This window comes from Cynoglossus semilaevis, chromosome Z, assembly GCF_000523025.1.
Source record: "Cynoglossus semilaevis isolate Cse_v1.0 chromosome Z, Cse_v1.0, whole genome shotgun sequence".
Lineage (NCBI taxonomy): Eukaryota > Metazoa > Chordata > Actinopteri > Pleuronectiformes > Cynoglossidae > Cynoglossus > Cynoglossus semilaevis.
The window spans coordinates 20,300,286-20,313,515 of NC_024328.1; the positions used below are offsets into that span (position 1 = coordinate 20,300,286).

At 39.3% G+C, this 13,230-nt stretch overlaps 2 protein-coding genes across 2 annotated transcripts in view; both read left to right on the forward strand.

The window, feature by feature from the left end:
- Positions 1–12,418, forward strand: part of LOC112486464 (uncharacterized) — a 16,329-nt gene extending 3,911 nt beyond the window's left edge. Inside the window, exon 2 of the mRNA XM_025053132.1 lies at positions 12,150–12,418. Coding sequence (XP_024908900.1) covers positions 12,150–12,418 — 269 coding nt within the window. The remainder of the gene's footprint in view (positions 1–12,149) is intronic.
- The window catches only part of pde4d (phosphodiesterase 4D, cAMP-specific), a 209,987-nt gene that overhangs the window by 12,704 nt on the left and 184,053 nt on the right, over positions 1–13,230 (forward strand). The gene's annotated exons all lie outside the window — the stretch shown is intronic.

Here is a 13,230-nt window from a genome sequence, read left to right on the forward strand (position 1 = left end):
CTGCTGAAGCCTGCCTGCTTAAAGTAGCTCTTGCAGACAGACAGCCTGGGCGTGTGGGGAAATGTTTCTGCTGTAATTACTCACTTGTTCTGGCAAATGAGAGGGAGAGAGAGAGAAGGACCGGGTGAAATGAAATCTGAGAAGGTCACCTCAGCTCTCTGGCTTAAGTGACTTTTGTTGGTCCAAGTTTCTGTCAAAAGGCGTGATGTTTGCGTTCATTTTTTCGTCATTCTACACATTTCTAGTCAGATGTAAGTGGTATGCAGTCAGCAAATCCATGGTGGACAGTACGCTGTGTGTCTGACCTACTGAGAAACAGGCCGGCAGACGGACAGACAGGAAGTCACAGTTCAGAACAGTCACATGGCAGTGAAGCCCAAAAAGCAGAGATTGAAGTGCGATGGAGGCAGGGGAGGAGTGATGAGAGCACAGTTGGAAGTGACTCTGTAATGTGCTGTGCAGGACTAGAGCATCTATTCTGCATCTACTCTGGTAAAAATTGTGCTGAAATTGTTTCATAGCAGCCCATTCAGGTAAAACAGGGGATACTTGGGCATGTGAGCCTCAAAGATCATCCTGGCACTTTTCACATCTGCTCCAGGATAATTAATACACATAAATCCAAACAAATGCCATTTTTACACAGGATAACTGGTAGCAACAGACTAAATCAAATTCTGAAATTTCAACACTACAGCCTCACACACTTATATTTGTAGTAGTGGTGAACAGGGCTTGTATTTGTCATATTTTATTGCCAATGATACATTGGGGCGGGCGTGTCGTGTTTTAATTTCTATTCTCACTGTGGTTTTGCAAAAACTTCTACCTGTCATTAATAGAGCAAAACTTGTGTCACTGCTGGAATTCATGTTATCCCAGCCTATCATGACAGATTGTTCACAATAACAGTGCTGAAGATTATTCCGTGCACATCATGTCGCAAGATAATAAAAATAGGGGCTGCGGAATGAAAGTCAAACACCCGTAGTTTGAATATTGCAGTACAGAGGATCCCCACTGGCTGAAAACACTTTTAACCATTTTATTTGGTGTAAATTACATTTTTCTGATGCCTTAAGTATAAAATGTAGAAGCATCAATATAATTAGTACAATGTGAAAAAAGATTCATTACTGACATGATTTGGTCCAAATTGTGCTTGACAAAGTAGATAAGACTTTTTTTTATCCTGTAGACAGTATGATCTGGATAAAAAAGGGAACTCGATACCTAATCTTTTTTTGTGTGAAGAGATAACTAGTTTTTCATTAACGCATCCTCTTGTTATAATTATACCATCACAGAGAGACTCTGAATTAGCTTCCTGCTGTGTCTGGTGTGATGTACAAATAAAGAATAGACATATCTCCTGAATGTGCTTCAAAGTCTCTTTTAATATATATTTTCCAGATATATAGGGGTTTTCTTTTCTTTTTTGTCACTGCTTAATTGGAACATGTAATAATTCATTTTTGTATTTTTATATTGTAATGGGGTAGCTTTGGACAAGAGAATGAAAAAGTTTTCACCGCTTTGAGTGGGATGCTCAGTGGTTCATAACAAAGATGAAAAAAAAATATGTAAAAAAGATTTTCCATTTCAAAGCTCTCCACATTGATGCAAACAGCAAACACGATTTAAATTTAGAAATAACAATGATTTACCGAACATATATTATATATATATATAATATGGATTTGTATTTACGTTGTAAAAAGATTGTGTTTTCATTTCGTCTTGTTGCACCGCAGCAAGTAACAGGCTTTCCTTGCAGAATTCAACAATCAAGCATTAGCTGCAAGTCGGCTAATCAAAACATGTTCCTAATTGTGACGGACAACTATACACTACAGAGGCATGTCGTTCTCGTAAATAGGAGAAGACATCTTTTTCCTCTCAGGACATTAGACATTGCTGGAGAAACTAGTTATGTGCAAGGTCCGGCAGCCCCAAGGTAAAAACCCATCACCCAAATGTGTTACAATCTAGTCCCCAGCTTTGGCGCTGCTCAAGGCTTGTGTGAGACCTCGGCAGGAATCTGGAGCATCTTATGATGGGGAAATGGCATTCTTCTAATATCCGCTCTACCGTTGGACTGTCAAAATTTGGAATCTGTGGGTGGAAAAAAATGTCAGAACAACAACAACAACAACAACATCTACAGCTATATAGACAGAGAAAAAAAAAACCCAAGCTCAGTCTGGACATTGGGTTCCATCAGCAGCATACTGTGGAAGCACAGCCAAAGCACTTTCACTCTGTGCTCTATTTAATGCTTGATTTTTCTCCAGCCAGTCCTTCTCCTCCTCCGGTGACTGCTACTGCCTGTAAGGTTTTTAGGCAGTATGAAGCATAACCCCCCCGGCTATGTCATTCGACCCCAAGCGTGCTGGAGAGTGAGGCAGGAGCTGCTATTGGGCGTGTGGCTATATATAACTACAGTCACTGCTGTAATCACTGAAACACTGCATGGGCTGCTACACAATGGCAAAATACTGTATGGGTTTAATTCTGTAGATGTAAAATGTGTTTTCAGACTTTGCCCATTACCTCTTTGCTGACTCAATAGCAAACTTTTCATTAGCAGGGATCAGCTCACATTATGTGGCTTGGTTAAAGAAATTGGTCAGGGGTAATAAAACGAGTCATGAGTAATAAATTCTGTGCCTGTGACATTCCCTGATGTTTTTAAATGCATCAGAGACTGAGAAGCAGACAGAGGCGATAATTATGTTTATACGAGCCCCTTATCTGGGTCTTGGTGAGTAGTGTTAGTGTTTATTTGTACAGAAATGGAAGATGTATTGAAAAGGTTTCCTCCGACAGGCTCTGTGACTTATTGAGGCTTTGAAAGATGAGGAGGTGAATTAAAATGTTATTCTTCTGACATGTTGTGCCGGATAGTCAAGTTTTGTCCAGTAACAATGGATTAAAGAGACTTATACTTAAGGAAAACCCAAAAGGTAATTTGTCATGCATGATGTGTGAGGTTTACAGACGATGCTGCAAGGTCTGACCTTGTCACAAGCATGGTGTTGTAAAGATCTCATAGCTTGACAGTACTGTAAATATCAGTTCTCAAGGGTATGAAGAATAACTCATATTCATATAGAAATATTTTCATTTGCATAAGCACTACATTGAGAGTGAAATATGTAAGGTAACAATAACAACAATGTAACAATTATTTTTTTAAAAAATAAGCTATAATTAGAGAGTATATTGTAGGTTAAAAAACAAAAAAAAAGTACACATATATTCCTCCTTACATAAACCCAAATGGGTGATTTTATTTTCCAGCAGTACATTTAGTTGAGAGATCTAGAAATACAAGATTGTATCCCAGTGTTGTCTGATAAGACAACACTGGGGTTTCTTATCAGAGCGAACAGGCAGGTATCCCTTCTCCCCCACCCACACCCCCACAAATTTAAATACTGTTGCGAACCTGATAACATGTATATTTTTATCTGGACAAACCACTGTACGAGGCTTGTTATCATAATGTAGGTGCAATGGGTTAAGTGCTGCTTGGGAGCACTCGTGTTATTAACCAGTCTCAAATCAATAACACAAATCAGTCTCAATAAAGTTATCTTTAATTAATATGTTATCCTACTAATATAGTAATAATGTATTACTTAAAGTATTACAAATATACTACAATCAATAGTATTCACAAACAATTAAATATCTGAATGATTTTTCCTGAGTTCTTGACAAATTGGGTGGCTTCAATGAATAAAGTAACAACACAGACAAACAAAAAATAATCAAATTTATTAACACAAGCCTATCACATTAATGATAGTAGTTGAGACACAAACTAAACAAGGCATCATAGTGTGTGTGTGTTGTGTCCGTGTCTACACGAATGGTTGTGTAAGAGAGAGAAAGAGAGAGAGATTTTGCCTCTTAGCTACCAAGCAAGTGACTGAGCCCTTGAGGCGTGTTCACATATGCGACTGCGCGGTGAACGAAAAACTTCATCAAAAGACCTGCCTTCTCCATACATCTCTGAACTCTTGCTCTGGTCATGGGATTGAAAAGCCCTGTCTGTGTTCTAGTGCATGAACAATTGATAAGCTGCGGTTCTGCACGTTGTTGAGTGCAAACAGGTGTGCAATCGGGAAAACCACATCTTGTTCAAACGTGCTATGTTGAAAAAGATTTCACTCATGTCATAATTGAAAACAGGGGTACCCAATAAGTAGATTGGGATCTACCAGTAGGGAGCACTGGTAGGTCATGAGCAAGATTAATCAGTACCCAAACATCAAAGTATGTAAAGTATGTAAATACAATTTTCTGTTCCTGTGAGTAAAAAAAACCCACAATTCATATATAATATGTTTAATAATTCTAAATCCTTATTTATAAATTGTTAACTTTTATCGCTTCTGTTTTTACTATTTCAAAAAGTAAATAAGAGATTAAAGTAGGTTGATAACAAAGAAATTGATAAAACCTTTTGGTTTGTTTTTCCATTTTTTATAGCCTCCAATTTAAATTAATTTTACTGCAACAATCTTACTGTGTACTCCTTTGATTTGTTTTTATGGCTTTTTCAGTAAAATAATCTTTCTTGTAATGAATGTGACTGCTGAAATCCACTTCCAATGACTTGGGATTTGATGCTCATGATGAATGAGGCAACTGGTTTTTCCTCTTTCTGAGCTAGACCGCTGGGTGTGTGGAGCTATTACTGGTGAAAACATTAGTCTATTGGTCTAGCAGTTCCAGACTGCGTGACTCATGACTTGACTTCATATCGCTGTTGGATTTACGTAGCTTGTAAATCAGCCCAAGAATGTATGTATGTCTGTTACAGGAGATGGAGATGGTCATTGCAAACCCATGGGAAGAAATAGAACAGAGGAATGGGTTTGATTGCTCTCATTACAAAGCCATTAGTTGATCTCTTCAGATTATGTGGTGTACTTTACAAGAACATTACCATCATCATCATCAGAGTCTGTTCTAATGTGTGCAAGTAAGATCTGATATGGGCCATCAAGCTTTGCTTTGTTGTTTTTCTAATGACAACAAGATGCTCGAAATGATCTGAATGAACCTATCTATTGAAGTTGCAGTTTAAATTTCACATGGTAAAATGAGAAGCAGATCATATAGGGCCTCTGCTTGTTGACTGTAAACTGCAATTTTTTTTCTTCAGTCAAATGAGCTCTTTGACATTTCATTATCTAGAGAGAACTGATATATTTGTGTGCAAACGTGTGTGTATTTATAGACAACCAAATATGTTATTCCTTTCGCATGTACAGAGCGCTAAACAGCACTGAATCATTTATATGTGATATGCGAAAAGATCAATGTGTTTCATTTACTGGTTTTGTTTGTAGATTAATTATTCCTTTTCATGCTCTCATTGTCACACTCTTTGATTTTATAGTACATAGAACTAACTATTGTTTTAGGCAAACAGTTAAACCTTTACATTTGATAATTCACAGGGTAGCTTTAAATTAATCATGATTACTGTATTTTCTGGACTATTCCTCCTCAGTATGAGTCCACAAAAACATATATAAGTTGCTCCGGAGTATAGGTCTCACCAGCCAGCCAGAGTGCCCTCTAGAGGCTATCAGTGTGAAAATAACAAACATGTAAATTTTCAGTGGTACAAGAGTAGCTGATACTGGTCCACAAGCCTAGAGTGCCCCCTAGCGGCTGTCAGTGTGGTTAGTAACAAATAACAAATGTGAAACAGATAAGAAGATAGAAGATAATAAGGTCATAATTGTCACAGAGTTCAGGTGCATTTAAAACGCTATACATTTGACTGCACACAGGGGTTAATAACTGGTAAAAGCTTGGGTCACATTTAGTTCAAATTTCACAATTAGAGCTCAAATGCCTTATTATAATTGTGTGGTTAACCTTTACTGAAACTTACAGTAATGGTAATCTGTAATATAATGTCAGGCCAGGCTCAGAAAAACCCTTGGTACAAGTTTATTTCTGATTAGGTAGCCAAAAAGTGAAGACATTAGGAAAGTTGAAAATTGAATTCCAGCAAGGGCAATAGCATGTTAAATTGTTAGGGTAACATAATAGTGATGGGAATTTTAGCTCTTTTAGTGAGCTGGATCATGTTGCTCAGCTCACCAAGAAGAGCCTCTTTCGGCTTCCAAACGGCTCTCCATTTTACCACTTATGCCTTTACTGACTTTGACTTGTGATTTGTATTTGAACATATATCACTTAAATTTCAATAAATTGCTGTAGCCAATTGCATTTACAGTTTCCATTTCAGGATTTTAATGGCTTTGGTTGTGTTAGCTGCATGGTCACTAACACAGCAAACAACTTTGTTTTCAATTTGCCACTCCTTTGCCACTCTTAGCAGCTCCTCTGCCAAGTTCTCTGAAATGTGTCTGTTGATAAAATTAAGACAGGACACTGTTCTATAATTTTCTATAAAGTGACATGTAACAATGACGATATAATGTGACACTGAAAAAGGTGGTGGTTCTTGATGTCCAGCAATCAGTTGTAAGACAAACTGCAGTTGAGGCGCGTTCTCTATACAGTCTTGGATTGATTTGTTGAGAGAGTGTTTTCCTACTTCGAGGGACATACGTTGGCTTGAGAGCCTGTATGAAACTTCTAAACCCTTTGTCCTCCACAATTGAGAAGGGTTTGAAATCATTCACAATCATTTTAGACAATTCTTCATTAGTTCTGTTCTGTTGTACTGGTTATTGCTTTAGATATAAATTGGCTTATAGAGGTCTGTGTTTTAGTTAGTCGTGTACCTGATGTATGGGGGTAGTATCAGCAGCAGCAGTAGTAACCGTAGCAGTATCAGGAGCAACTGTTGCAGTAGTTGCTTTTTTCTTTCAACTGAACCTCTGGATGCACAGTTCTCAGAAGTTATTTGTGGACCCTGCTTGACTTTACAAATTCTACACTGTGCTTTCATGTTGTCACAAGTGTCAAAATGCATCTAAATACTACTTTTTTTCTGTTTTTACTAATCTTTGCATCACACTTCTTTCTCGTCTTCACCCTCTCTCCTTCAGCACGTCTCTCCCTCCCCCTCCTCCTATCACCACCTCAGCAGTGCTACCCCCGCCCCTCCGTGCTTGGTGGTATGATCCTTGTCAGTCCTCACATGATTGATTGGTTGCATAGCATGCACATACACTCGCAGTGCCTGCAGGTACTTCTCCTAAAGAGAAAAGTAAAAAAAAAAAAAAAGAGCCGGCTCAAGTCCTTACGCGAGCTGTCTCCCGTCATTCAAAAGAGCCAGCTCTTTGAAGCAGTGTGTTTGCAACGACAAGTCACTATAAAATAAGATACTAACTGTGTGTTAATGCCCCAGAGCTAAAATACTGGCTCTGTTAAGAATCAAATGTTACTGTTTTTAAGTCATATAGCACATTTGAATTCCATAGGGAACAAAGAGATTAGAGACCTTATAAAAACTCGTGGGAATTTCTGGGAACCCTTTAGACTTAATGTTAATAATTGCATGTCTTGGCTTTTACTGATAATTTGAACAACACAAGTTAAAGGTCAGTTGTACTGTAAACGTGATTTATTAGCTATGAAATACTGTAGATATGTCCGGACTGAATGAGTAATAATCTGCTTGCATTTTCTCCTGAATGCATTCACTGAAGGTCACCTAGCTCATTTGGGAAATAGTCGCCATGGCTACATTAGTTAGAAGGTTGCACTGATTTCCTTAGAGATGAGAGCTCATGGGGATGTTTTTGAAAACAGGGACAGATTTGTACAGGAGCAGCGAAAAACGTTATTATCAGTTGTTTTTCATTCGGTTTATTGTAACTATTTTTTTTAAGTTTTACTACAAAGACCAGCTGTCTATATGTTTATCTATCTATCTATCTATCTATCTATCTATCTATCTATCTATCTATCTATCTATCTATCTATCTATCTATCTATCTATCTATCGTAATTTAAGGACTATAAGCCACTACTTTTTTTCACACGCTTTACAATGATGTGGCTAATTTAATCTGTCTATTGTTATTTTATTTAGACGTATTTGTGCAGGTTTGACCTACTTTAGGAGCTTCATGGGTGATCTCTGTTTTATTTCACAACCTGCTGAAACAAATAATTATCATTCAATAGCATTGAATAATTTTTTAACCCCTGCATTTTTTTAAAAGGACAGATTAATGTGTTAGGCCCTGATGGTAATGCATGTCATATAAGCTTCGAATAAATTCTCTGTATTTTTAGGAACTGTTTGTGGTCTGTTGCCAAAATAAATCTTTTATTTCGGTTGTGTTATTGCTGTGATGTTGCAGTTTAGAGGTGCAGCACTTCATAATTCTCCACAGTACAAGATTCAAGATTCAAGATTCAAGATCGGGTTTATTTGTCATATGCACTTTCAACACATGGTCTACAATGCAATGAAATGCTTGGGATGGGGGGACCGTAGACTCGCTGGGGTAACATAGAACACACAGTGCTAGCAGCATGCGATACTACTACAGGGAATAAGGTAAGAAATAGAGGGAGAAAGGGGGAATAGAACAGTGCAGTGCAGGCAGTGCAGGAGTAGTGCGACACAAGATAAGGACATCTAAGTACAAGATAGGGACATCTAAGTACAGCACAGATAAGAGCATTAACACACGGAGTAAGAACTTGTAGAAACACCGGGGCAAAACATAACACGGGATTGGAACATACGCACACACAGGGACATAGGTTATTGCACATATTGACGTGGTTATTGCACATGTTGTCGTGGTTAGAGTTATTGCACAGAGAAATAGAGCACAAGAAACCAGAGCAGCGGGACCACAGACCCTAACTCAAAGTTCATGTTCCTTACACATTGATACACCTTTCAGTCCCTAAATTTAGCATCCATTCATTGAACATGGTTTTGCTCTTGGAGGATCACATTTACATTTGTAACCCACACTTGAATATCTCTTAGTGTGGATCAGCACCGTTACTTGATTCGTACAAATCTTAATCTCTTCATGTAAAGCACGTTAATGTCATTCCACGTTAAGTACATGTTTTATGACAGTAAAAACATTTACATGACTTTACCTGATTGTGCATATTGTAGTACACGAAGTAGGGGATGGGTCCCCTATAGAGCCAGTGGGGTGAATTAACTTAAATTTAATTACATTTTATAAAAGCAGCAGAAAAAGGTTTGAGAAGCACTGTTAAGGTAGAGCGTAGACAGGTGGCTGTGGTTCTGTGGTCCCAATGGATGCACTACCTGGGTTTTAAATCACATACTGTAGAGCTTACACCATTTGTCTTTCATTGTCCCACCACAATTGTCATATTCACCCACTGTCTGGATTTACAGCAGCCACAAATGGGAAGGTCCTTTACTGTACAGCTGTCTTATTCCTCAACTCTTTCCTCATCCATAGCCTATATTAGTGTCTTTAAAAATATCATTGTAAATCTGAGAGCTGCACATTATGCACAGGACATGAAGAATGTGTGCATCATAATGAATGTCTTCTGGCATATTTCCCCTGAGTCACTGTTTAATAAAACTGCTGCTGTGTCTAACATAGTGCATTGCTGTCTTTAGGTCCAAAGTCTATTCTGTCTTTTCTCTGTGCTACAACTACACAATTGTGCTACGACTACAACAATATAATACAATATACACTACTTTTTTCACACACTTTGAACTCTGCGGCTTCTTCTTCTTTTCCTTTCGGCTTTGTCCCCTTTTTTTTCAGGGCTTGTCACTGCGTATCATTGTTTTCCATTTTACCCTGTTCTCTGTATCTTCTACTCTGACTCCAACTATCTGCATGTCCTCCCTCATCCATAAATCTCCTCATTGGCCTTTCTCTTTGTCTTCTACCTGGTAGCTGCATCTCAAGCATTCTCCTAACAATGTATCCACTGTCCCTCCTTTTTACATGTCCAAACAATCTCAATCTAGCATCTCTAACCTTTTCTCAAAACCTTCCTGTCTGTGTTCCTTTAACGACCTCATTCTTGGTCCTGTACATGTCACTCCTAGAGTGAATCTTAGCATCTTTAACTCTGCCACCTCCAGCTCTGCCTTCTGTCTTCTGCCTATTGCTAGTGTCTCTAAACCATACATCATAACTGGTCTCACAACCGTCTTGTAAACCTTTCCCTTCACCTTAGCTGACACTCTTCTATCACAGATCACTCTTGACACTTTTCTCCAGCTATTCCATCATGCCTGCACTCTATTCTTCACCTCTCTTCTACAGTCTCCTCTGCTCTGAACGGTTGATCCTAATTACCTAAACTCCTGCACCTTCACCACCTCTGCTCCTTATAACTTCACTGTTTTGTTTACACACATGTTCTCTGTCTTGCTGTGACTGACCTTCATTCCTCTTCTTTCTAGTGCAAACCTCCTCCTCTCTAGGTTCTCTTCTAGCTGCTGCCTACTCTCACTACAGATCACAATGTCATTTGCAAACAACATAGTCCATGGGGACTCACGTCTGACTTCATCTGTCAATCTGTCCATCACCATATCAAACAAGAAGGGGCTCAGGGCCAATCCTTGATGTAGTCCCACCTCCACCTTGAAGTCATCTGTCCTTCCAATAGCACACCTCACCTTCAACGGCTCTTTCAGTGAACTCAAATGTTAATTGTAGGACTCATCAACTTTATCACTCTGTAGTTGTTCCAACTCTGCACATCACACTTCTTATAAATTGGCACCAGAACACTTTTCTTCCACTCATCAGGCATCTAGTCTGTCTCTTAAATTATGTTGAATAACCCATTCAGAAAATCTACCACCACTTCCCCTAAGCACTTCCATACTTCCAATGGTATGTCATCAGAACCAACTAACTTTCCACTCTTCATCCTCTTCATAGCTTTTCTTACTTCATCCTTTCTAATCTGATCTATCTTCTTCCTAATAGTTTCTGGCTACTCATTCAACAACTCCTCAAAGTACTCTTTCCATCTTGTGATTACATTCCAATCTCTGTCCAACCTCACCTGCTGCACATCCCAGTTTGATTTCTCTGCCAATCTATACAACTCATCTGTGTGGACTTGCCCACACTCTTGTAAGTCACCCTGTGTTCCTCTTTCTTTTAGAAATAGGTGTTTACCACAGCCATTTCCATTCTCTTTGCGAAATCTATCACTGCTTGTACTTCCAAGTTTCTATCCCTAACGCCAAACCTGCCCATCACCATTAAAGTCTGCTCCAATCAGCTCCAATCCAGCTCATTCCAGAACTTTTTCTTCCAACTCACAGCTCACATGTGGGACACATAACCACTAACAACATTCATCATCACTCCTTCTATTTCTACCTTCACACACATCAACCTCTCGTTTCACCTCCACCACCTTTCTTGCATATTCTTCCTTTAGGATCACCCCTACTTAATTTCTCTTCCCACCTGAACCATGGTAAAATAGTTTGTAGCCTCCTCCAATGTTTCTAGCATTGCTGCCCTTCCACCTGGTCTCCTAAATGCACTTCTCTCCATCATATCAGCAAGTTCTCTACCTTTCCCTGTAAGTACCTACATTCAGAGTTCCAAACTTAATACCAACACTTCTATCCTTCATCTTATCTCTTTTTCGCCAAATTGATCGCCCTCCTCTTCTTCTTTGTCTTCGACCAACAGTAGTCCAATTTCCACTAGTTATCTGTAGGTCAACAGATCTGTTGACTGGCGTCGTTTTTGACGGGCCCCGACCGATCCAGTATGGAAAAAGTTTTTGGAATACTCATATTTGATTTGTCCAAAGGTTTAACACCAGATACCCATCCTAACGCAAACCTCACCATTTATTCGGATTTGGAACTGGCATTGTTTAAAAAGGCATTTATTTAATTAAAAGTGAAATAAAACTTCTTTTTGCACATTTCTATTCCTTCCTAAGCTATAAACATACTGTACAAATATTGCTTACCACCTATACAGTAAACAATAATACAATTTACAGTGTCATAGCAATGAGTGTTGTCTTGTCTCTCTCTCCCCACCGGGGAAGGAGGCAGAGAGATCATAATCGACTTCAGGAAGCACAACATTGACCCAGCCCCCCTCTACATCAATGACAAGCACGTGGAGATGGTCCACACATTCAGGTTTCTGGATGTCCACATCTCCTCTGACATCTCCTGTCAGAAAATATCACCTCCATCACCAAGAAGGCTCAGCAGTGCATTCACTTCCTGAGAGTCCTCAGGAAGCACAACTTCAGCACCAACCTGCTGCTGTCTTTCTACCGCTCCTCCATTGAGAGCCTGCTGACATACTGCATCACAGTTTGGTTTGGCAGCTGCACTGCTGCAGACAGGGAAAGGCTGCAGAGAGTTGTAAAGACAGCACAAAGGATCATTGGCTGTCCTCTACCCTCCCTGATGGATATTTACCACTGCCTCCCACTGCCTTAGCAGAGCCAATACTATTATCAAAGACAGCTCACACCCTGGCTATGACCTGTTTGACCTGTTTCCCTCTGGAAGGCACTACAGGTGGGTTAAAACAAGGACAAATAGATTCAAGAACAGCTTCTTCCCTAAAGCTGTAACTACCCTGAACTCCCATATGCACTGACCAGACTCCCTCAGGCTACAACTGTATCACTGTCATAATAAGCTGTACATTACCTTGTTATATGTGCAATTTCCATAACATGCAATTGTCCATTCCGCTGGACAACATACATGTGCAATATGTGTCAACACCTACCTCCATGTATATTTTTACTTAGATCTCTGTATATAATTTGTCTTTTTTTTTTTTTTTGCACAGATACTGCTTTTTGCACTGTATTAGGAACCGCTACAATTTCGTTGGACTCTAAGTATAATGACAATTAGGGCATTCTATTCTATTTTAAGACAGGAGGCAGATCTGGAGGTGGCAGAATTAAAGATTCTAAGATTCTCTGTAGGAGTGACAAGGGTGGACAGGATCATGAATAAGGTCATTAGAGGGACAACACAGACTTCTTTGGAGAAAAAGCCAGAGAAGCCAGATTGAGATGGTTTGGACATGTGTGGAGGAGGGACAGCGGATACATTGGTAGAAGAATGTTAGAGATGGAGCTACCAGGTAGGAGACAAAGAGGAAGGCCAATGAGGAGATATGGGGATGCAGTGAGGGAGGACATGCAGATAGTTGGAGTCAGAGTAGAAGATGAAGATGCAGAGAACAGGGTGAAATGGAAAAGATATGCTGTGACAACCCCTAGAAAAAGGGA